Source organism: Cricetulus griseus, chromosome 4 (assembly GCF_003668045.3).
Source record: "Cricetulus griseus strain 17A/GY chromosome 4, alternate assembly CriGri-PICRH-1.0, whole genome shotgun sequence".
In the NCBI taxonomy this organism is placed as follows: domain Eukaryota; kingdom Metazoa; phylum Chordata; class Mammalia; order Rodentia; family Cricetidae; genus Cricetulus; species Cricetulus griseus.
Window position 1 is genome coordinate 221,330,922 of NC_048597.1, and position 9,616 is coordinate 221,340,537.

The 9,616-nt window shown below is 49.1% G+C and overlaps 1 protein-coding gene across 3 annotated transcripts in view; it reads right to left on the minus strand.

The window, feature by feature from the left end:
* Fbxl2 (F-box and leucine rich repeat protein 2) overlaps positions 1-8,837 on the minus strand; it is a 42,019-nt gene extending 33,182 nt beyond the window's left edge. For all 3 annotated transcript variants that reach the window (XR_003485241.2, XR_003485240.2, XM_027415292.2), the window contains exon 1: positions 8,732-8,837. Coding sequence is in view for 1 of the 3 variants with exons in the window: in XM_027415292.2 (XP_027271093.1) it covers positions 8,732-8,734 (3 nt within the window). In the remaining 2 variants the exon portion in view is untranslated. The remainder of the gene's footprint in view (positions 1-8,731) is intronic.
* Positions 8,838-9,616: the final 779 nt, after the last annotated feature.

The window sequence follows — 9,616 nt, forward strand, 5'->3', positions numbered from 1 at the left end:
CACACAAACACAGGGGCACACATACATCACACACGCATGCAAGCATGCACACACACACATATATACACACACAGGCATACATCACACAAACACAGGGGCACACATACATCACACACGCATGCAAGCATAAAACATATATGTATACACACACAGGCATATATCACACAAACACAGGGGCACACATACATCACACACACATGCAAGCATGCACACACACATATATACACACACAGGCATACATCACACAAACACAGGGGCACACATACATCACACACACATGCAAGCATGCACACACACACATATATACACACACAGACATACATCACACAAACACGGGCACACATACATCACACACGCATGCAAGCATGCACACACACACATATATACACACACAGGCATACATCACACAAACACACAGGGGCATACATACATCACACACGCATGCAAGCATGCACACACACATATATACACACACAGGCATACATCACACAAACACACAGGGGCACACATACATCACACAGGCATGCAAACATGCACACACACACATATATACACACAGGCATGCATCACACAAACACACAGGAGCACACATACATCACACACGCATGCAAGCATAACACATATGTATACACACACAGGCATACATCACACAGACACAGGGGCACAATACATCACACAGGCATGCATGCATGCACACGCACATATATACACACACAAGCATACATCACACAAACACACAGGGGCATACATACATCACACACGCATGCAAGCATGCACACACACACATACACACACAGGCATACATCACACAAACACACAGGCACACATGCATCACACATGCATGCAAGCATGCACGTACATATATATATACACACAGGCATACATCACACAAACACACAGGGGCACACATACATCACACCCACATATACATATACACACACAGGCATACCTCACACCCACACACCCACATGCATGCGTGCACACACACAAAGGGAAAAAGAAAAACTGTATTTTGGTGGGTGCTGAGAGAAGTGGACACACCTGCAATCCATCACTGCAGAGGCTGAGGCAGGAAGACTGGGACGTAAAAGATGTCAGCCTGGGCTACAGAGGGAGTCCCTGTCTCAGAAAATCCAAATGGGAAGAGAGAAAGGAGATGGGAGAGAGAGAAGGGAAAGAAGAAAGAAAATCACTTCAAAATGTTGAGAGAAATTGATATGGGAAGTGAGTTGACTCTGGGCTCCTGACGGAGATGTGTTAGCCACCCCAAAACTGCTGTGCAGGCCTGCAATCTGTACCAACAGCTGATCTTAACCTCAAGTCCATGCACAAACACAAGGAACACAAAACAGCTAAAGGGAGCCTGAAAAAGTTGGAGAACTCAAATTTCCTGATTTCAACATTTACTCAATGGCCACCCACACAGGTGCATGTGAACACATACACACATTCGTGTACACACACGAAACCACACATATGTAACTAGAATACTTTAATACTTTAATGTTTTTAAAATTCTATTCAAACTTATGTGTGTGTATGTGTGTGTGTGTGGGGGGGGGTGATTTGGATGAAAATGGCCCCATCAGGCTCATAGGAGTAGCAGCCACTATTGGGAGGTGTGGCCTTGTTGGAGCAGGTGTGGCCTCGTCAGAGGAAGCCCAAGCCAGGCCCAGTGTTACTCTCTTTTTCTGATGCCTGCCAATCCAGATGTAGAGCTTCTCAGCTGCCTCTCCAGCGCCATGTCTGGAATGCCTGTGTGTGCCACCATGCTTCCCAACATGAGGGCAATGGGTTCAACTTCTGAACTCTAAGCCCCAATTAAATGCTTTATAAGAGTTTTTGTGCTCTGTCTTTAATCCCAGAACTCGGGAGGCAGAGGCAGGAGGATCTCTGTGAGTTCAAGGCCAGCCTGGTCTACAGAGTGAGTTCCAGGACAGCCTCCAAAAACTACAGAGGAACCCTGCCCCAAAATACATACATACATACACACACACACACACACACACACACACACACACACACACACACACACAAAGAGTTGCTGTGCTCATGGTATCTCTTCACAGCAATAAAAACCCTAAGATAGTGTGTGTGTATGCAATTATGTGTGCAGTACCCACTGAGGCCAGATGAGTGTATTGGTTCACTTGGAACTGGAGTTCCCACAGGTGCTGGGAACTGAACTCAGGTCTTCTAAAGGAGCATACCAATGAATCATCCCTCCAGTCCTAAAAAAAATAAGTTTTTAACAACAAAGCTACAGCAACTGAAACACTGAAGTCCTGGCATAACTAAGGACAAACAGATGAAGTGAACAGAAGTGAAAGCCCAGATACAAACTTTTTTCTTCCAGGTTGTTTCTCTGTGTAGCCCTGGATGTCCTGGAACTCACTTTACAGACCAGGCTGTCCTCGAACTCACAGAGATCTGCCAGCCTCTGCCTCCCAAGTGCTGGGATTAAGGATGTGCACCACCACACACAGGCTCAGATACAAACTCCTACAGCCAGGAGCCATTGGTATAAATGGGGGGGGGGTCTTTTCAAGAAATGTGCTGGGAGGATGGGACCCTCATGAGACCATGAGGCTGGTTCCCCTCCACCACACAGAACTCACTCCAAGTGGAGGCGTGCGATAGAAACACAGGACCCACAGCTGCAACCTCTGTGCTGTGTGCTCTCTGATAGCTTTAAGCTATGACACCAAGACCACATGTAACCAAAAATAAATGTCGGCAAGGTCAACTTCATTACTATTAAAACCTTCTTGATACAAAGGGTATCATTCAGAAAATGAACTGTGTGTGGCACACTCTCCTGTAACCCCAGCACTTCAAAAGCAGAGACGGAGGCAGGAGTATCGCCACAGGCTTTCCAGGCCACACAGCAATGGAGACAGAGATGGAGATGGAAACTGATGGATACTCATAAATATTTACAGTAACATCTTCCAGGATACATATCAGACTTCCCAATCACAAAAAGGCAGACCAGTGCCTCTTGCCCACTGAGCTTCTCCCCAGCATGAGGACCTGAGTTCAAATCCTCAACACCCATGTTAGAACCAAGCATAGCTGAGCATGCTGATAATGCCAGCACTGGGGAGGGTGGCGTTGGAGACAGGCAGATCCCAACAACTCACTGACCAGCTAGCCTGGCTGAATGGTGAGCTGCAGGTGCAGTGAGAGACCCTGTCTCAAGGTAATGGGGCAGAGACAGAGTGCAACACTCAACACCCCGCTCCGGCCTCTACATGTACAAACATGTGCACCCTCACACGCACGTGTGTGCATCTCATGACACAACTCACACATGAAAGACAGCCCCACGGAAGAACTGTCAAAGGTGTGATGCTATGGACCTGTAGTCCCAGCTACTTGGGAGGGTGGGGCAGGAGGAGTCCCTTGAATCATGATCTTGAGACCAGCCTGGGCAACACAGCAAGACCCATCTCATAAACAAACAAGGGGTGCACCTCAGCTGATATGGTGCTTGCCTAAGCCCTGGTTTTCATCCAGGCTATAAACTGGTTGGAGCGTGGTCTGTCCACAACCCTGGCATTTGGGAGGTAAAGGCGTAGGCATCAGAATGAACGTGGGGTTTAAATGAGTTCATTTATTAGGGAAACACACAGATGAGAGTAAATAACCCCACCGGGCTTCCTGCTCCAGAAGATGCCGTCTCTGCCTTCTGATGCTCTCCGTAACCCAAGAAAACATGAGCCAGCCCCTTATAATGGGTCATGTCTGCACCTGAAACCATGCTCAAAGGGTGTGGCCACCACCACAGGTTCACTGGCAAAGCAAGATGCCAGTACAAGGTTATTCTCAGTTACACAGCAAGCTTGAGGCCAGCCTGCAGTACATGAGACGTTGTTCAAAACATATACCAAAAAACAGACCCAATGATGCCGCACACCTTTAATAGCAGCCCTTGGGAGGCAGAGGCTGGTGGATCTCTGTGAGCTCAAGGCCAGTCTGGTCTACAGAGTGAGACGCCTATCCCAACAAACCAAACAAAACAAACTTCAAAACTCAACTACCTGTCAATTCCAGTTCCAGGGGGCCCAATGCCTTCTTGGGCATCCAGGCTCACGTCCATGTACCCACACAGACACACGCAGGCACAAAATTAAAAATAAACTTCTAAACAACAACCAACAGCCTGAGGCTGAGGCGATCACAGGTCTCAGCAGGAAATCACTGCGACTGTTCTGACAGGAATGGTGTGTCCATCAGATCTCCTTCCAAACGCATCTGCTTATGCCACAGCTCAGCACTGCCGCCAGCTTCCGTCAGGGAGGCTTATTCTTGCAATGGGCAGACTGCGGACAATCACCGACTGCTGAAAGCTGAGCCCTAAAAGGACACTGATGTCACCCCCTCCAATGCTCAAGGAACATGGTGGACGATGGCAGTGGAAAGAAAGGAGGGGCTAGAGGAGGGCGGAGTTCTGTGAATGTCGTCTTCTGAACAGGAGAGAGACCGAGCACACCCCAGCCTTCCGCAGCTGAGACTGTCTATACACATCCTGCAGAACACAGCCATCAACATGCCACCAGGAGCAAACCATGGCCCTTTTTACACATACAGTACATAACAAATGTAACAAAACCAGAACTAACTCTGCAAGCTGTCATCAGCCATTATTAATAGACATTTTGTCGGAGAGACAGACAGAGAGGTCAGTCTTCCTCTGGCTTGGTTGATAAGACACTGAAATTCTTTTAATCTTTGGATTTATCTACTTTATATGAGTACTTTGCCTGGATGTATGTATGTACGTGTACCATGTGCATGCCTGGTGCCAGCAGAGATGGCTGAGTCACCCCGTGAGTGCTAGGGATCAAACTCAGGTCCTCTACAAGAACAAGTGCTCCCAACCACTGAGCAATTTCTCCAGGCCTCAAACATTGAAGGATTCGTTTTTATTTATGAGTATGTGTATACATTTGTATGAATGTATGCCACATGTGTGCAGTACCCCAGGAGGCCAGAAACAACAACAGATCCCCTGGAACTGGAGTTATAGACAGTGTGAGCTGCCATGCGGGTGCTGGGAACCAAAACCGGATCCTTTGCAATTCTCCCCCCCCCACCGCTGCACACCCCCCCCCGCCTCTTTTTTTTATTTTACATACATGGGTGTTTTGCCAGCATGTATGTCTATTACCACTTGCATGCCTGGTACCTGCAGAAACCAGAAGAGGGCGTCAGAACCAAAAAAAAAAAAAAAACGAGTTACAGACAGCTGTGCACAGCCATATGGGTGTTGGGAATTGAACCTGGGTCCTCTGGAAGAACAACCAGTGCTCCTAACTACTGAGCCATCTCTCTAGTCCCTTCTCTGAGATAGTCTTAGTGTAGCACAGACTTCAGTTTGGAAGCCCTTGGTGTGAAGGTTAAGATCTCAGGCTTTGGGAAGGGTGGTACACACCTTTAATCCCAGCAATTGGAAGGCAGAGGCAGGCGGATCTCTGTGAGTTCGAGGCCAGCCCGGTCTACAGAGAGAGTTCCAGGACAGGCTCCAAAACAATACAGAGAAACCATGTCTCAAAAAAAACAAAAAAAACAAAACAAACAAAACAAACAAACAAACAAAAAAAGATCACAGGCTTTCGAGAACCCCTGAGTGAGTTCAAATCCTTACTTGGTCACTGACCAACAACTGTGGGACTAGGCAAAGGACTTAATCTAGGTCTACTAAATATGTATAGTGATGTCATTCCCATGGGGACAGTAGAGGGGTGCAGGAACTCGGGCTCTAGGGAAAGAAGCTGCTAGAGCAACTGAAATTATTCAACTCTCAACATCAGGAGCAGGAATCCAGACAACTACTTTCTATCGTCAATGAGCACAGAGATCACATCCTGTAAGTGGCTCTGTCCCAGTCAGCATCCCCTGGGCAGTGTGGGGAGTGTGGATCCCAGTCAGCACCTCCCCTGGTGTTGTGGGGATCTCGGGCCTTTGCATGCCGGACAAGTGCTCCACCACTGAGCTACATCCCAGGCCCCTTTCACTTTGAGACAAGATCTCAATAAATGACCCAAGTTGGCCTTCAACTTATGATCTTTCTACCATAGCCTGTGTTAGCAGCACAGGTGCCAGCAATCCCAGCACCCAGGAGACTGAGGGAGGAGAATCACCACAAATTCAAAGCTGGCCTAGCCTACATCGTGAGTTCTAGAACAGCCAAAGCTATTTAAAAAAAAAAAAAAGTCTTAAAAGATTTACACTTCACGTTTGACCCCAGCACTCAGAAGGCTGAAGCAGGGTCTCTGTGGGTTCAAGGCCAGCCTGTACACAAAGCTACACAGAGAAAAAAAAAAAAATGGTGGGGTGGGGTGGGGTGGATGGAGAGGTGTCTCAGAGGTTAAGAGCATTAACTGGTCTTCTAGAAGTCTTGAGAACACACATAAAACCACCACCATCAAAACCCCAGGCGTCCCTGTGGCAAGTGTGTCAACCCCCAGCAGTGGAGACAGGTGATCTCTGGAGTTCACTGGCCAGCCAGTGTAGTCTAATTCACGTTCCCAGATAAGACTCCGTGTCAAAAACAAACAAATAAAAAACAAACAAACATAAAAAACAAACAAGGTAGCTGGCACCTGAGGAATCAAGGTTGACCTCTGGCCTCCACACACATGCTCGAGCACCTGTATACACACACACACGTAAAAGGTAAAAAAGAAACTTTATAGTTGAAAACTACTATTAAATATTTGAGTTTGATGTTTTTCCCCAAATAGACAAAAACAGAAAGTGGGGTGCAAAACAAGGGGAGAAACAGTGGATTAAAATGGGAAAAATATATTGATATGACATACAATTTAAAAGATAAATTTATTTTATAAGCTGAATTAAACAACAAAACTGGCACCAAGGAAAGATCTCTGACATACAGTGTGTCAGATGAACTAAAAATCAAACCCACCACTGGAGGTCTTACACAGCAACCACAGTAGAAAATTAACAGTAAAAAGAGATGAGAAGGAACAGAAAAAGGAATTAACAGCTAATAGTGAAGAAAGGAGAGCAAAGAGAAGAAACCAACATTTTAAACACTGCTCTTTCATCCTGAGTGGTGGAAGGCATTGCGTAAATCGGTTCTGTGAGGCACAGACAGCAGAAGTCAAGTCCTGAACATAAACTGAGGTGCCAGGGCAAATTCCCAGAGCTGTGCTAGGCGGAAGTGTGAACATAGCCACGTGCTGGCCCATGCCTGCTAATCCCTTCTCATTCATCTTTGCCTCAGGGAAGAACGAAGAGCCAGGAGAGCCTGAGGCCTGCCCACTCTGCTCCTCGCATGTAACTCAAGGCTGGGACAAGATGCCAATCCCTCCCGATGACTCAGAACCAATGCATCCAAACAAGAAAGGAAGTTTCACTTCCTACTCCTCAGTGTCTCTTCAGGGGAACACAGAACATTCTTCAGTGCAACCCACTTGTGTGCAGTGTCTGTAACCTCAGCCACCAGGAGACAGAGGGTGGGAGACACAAAATATCCCCAAAGCTCCAAGTTCAGTGAGAGAACCTGTCAAAAAAGTAAGGTAGACAGGAATGGAGGAAGACATCCAACTACTGACCTGACCTTCACATGGTGCCTGTACACATGCATCTGGGTGTGCTCGCAAACACACACACACACACACACACACACACACACACACCATGCAAATATCCATCTAATTATCCACGGTAAATATGGTTTTTTTAACACTTTATTACTTATATGAAGAACATGCCCTGTACAGAGATCAGAAGGAAATTTACAGGACTCTGCTCCCACCACAAGGGTCAGGGGTATGGAACGCGGGCTGTCAGGATTGGCAACAAGTGCCTCTGCCCACTGAGTCACCTCACCAGCCCTCTAGATAATGTACTAAAATTAGGCACGTCTCTATTAGCTAACCCTCAAATACCCTATTCCCAGGGTGTGTCACGAACCAGGGAGCCCACTTCTTTTATAGAGATGGAAGCCTCTCAAGAAATCACACCTGAACCAGGCCAAGTCAATTAAGGCTTTAACAAGAAGTTAATGGAGGCCAGGTGGCATGCCTACAGTCTTCAAGTTTATCAAGCAAAGCTAACGGCTTAAGGTGTTTACAACGTACTAATGACAGGTCCATTAAATCCCTCACTGAGGGTGCAGCACTCAGAAGGAAAAATGAAAGTCCAGTTCAATGCCCCCCCCATTTTTACAAATGGGGGCTGTACTGGGGGTAAGTGCAGCCCCTCCGAAGCCACCCATTAAATCCCCTCGTGCTAGGAGCCCCGCCAGGACGCGCAACTTGAAACAAATGTGTGGTACAGTGTTGACATCATTGCATATAAGCAGCCCGAAGCACGCAGACGGAAGAGTGTGGCTGTGGGCATCTATGTAACCACACCCTCCGGTGGCTTCCCGGGCACGCTCGGCCCGAGCGGCGTCGCGGCGGCGGGGTGGTCCACCGAGTGGAGGTCCCGGGTGTGAGATGCAGGCACGGAGCATCGGAGAGCACAGCATCCCGGCGCCCGGCATCCAGGACCTGGGGACCTGGGGACCTGGGGACCTGGGGTTTCCTTCTTCAGGACCAATCCCATCTGCCCTGCCCTGCCCTGCCCTGCCCTGCCTGCCCTGCCCTGCCCGGCCTCACCCGGCCGCCCCGCCCAGCAGGCCCTGGCTCCCCTCCGCACTCTCCCCTAAGCGCCCAGCATCTCCGCTGCCCGCGGGCGCGGGCCCCAGACTCACCATGGCCGCGAGCGCGCCCACAGCCCGGAGTCACACGGCGCCGGCGACGCCCGTTGTCCTGGTGACGCCAGCCCGGCGCCCCGCCCCGGCCTCAAGGTGGGCTCGGAGACGGCCATTGGCCCGCGTCCGCCACGTGATCTGCAGGCGCGCCCTCGGGCCCGCCCACTTCTCCGGGCCCCCCGCAGCTCTGAGGCGGGGCCTGGCTGCCTCGGGGCTCCACACCTGGTCCTCTCCCATCGCCGCAGCATCATCTTGACGCCGTCGCAACCGACAGGTGGCCCAGCCACGCACTGTCCAGAGCAAGACAAACTACAACAACAACAAAACCCAAATAGTTGGGGAGTGGGGATGTGACTTAGTTGGTAGACTGCTTGCCCAGAGCTCATGAAGCCCTGGGCTCCACCCCCAGCACCACATAAACCAGCGAGAGGGTGCACACCTGTGATCTCCGCACAGGGGAGACGGAGGCTGGCGGACCAGAAATCCAAGGTCCTCTTCAGCTACACAGAGAGTTCCAGGTCAGCCTGCGATACAGGAGACCTTGTCTCTAAAATTATCAAACACCAGTTACCTAAGACGGTACTTGACTGTTGAGGCCATCTTAAATGACCAATGCATAAAACCATAGTAAGTCCCAACACCGGAAATGGCCACAGCTGGTATTCTAATGTTTGCTTGCATGCTTCCAATCAAATACATAGTGAAGCATGCATCCGTTCGTTCTATAAGCTGCTTTTTTTCTATTAAAAATGACTATCAGCCTGCAGTGGTGGCGCACGCCTTTAATCCCAGCACTGGAGAGGCAGAGGCAGGCAGATTTGTGAGTTTGAGGCCAGTCTGAGCTACAGAGCGAGTTCCAGGACAGCCAGGGCTACACAGAGAAAC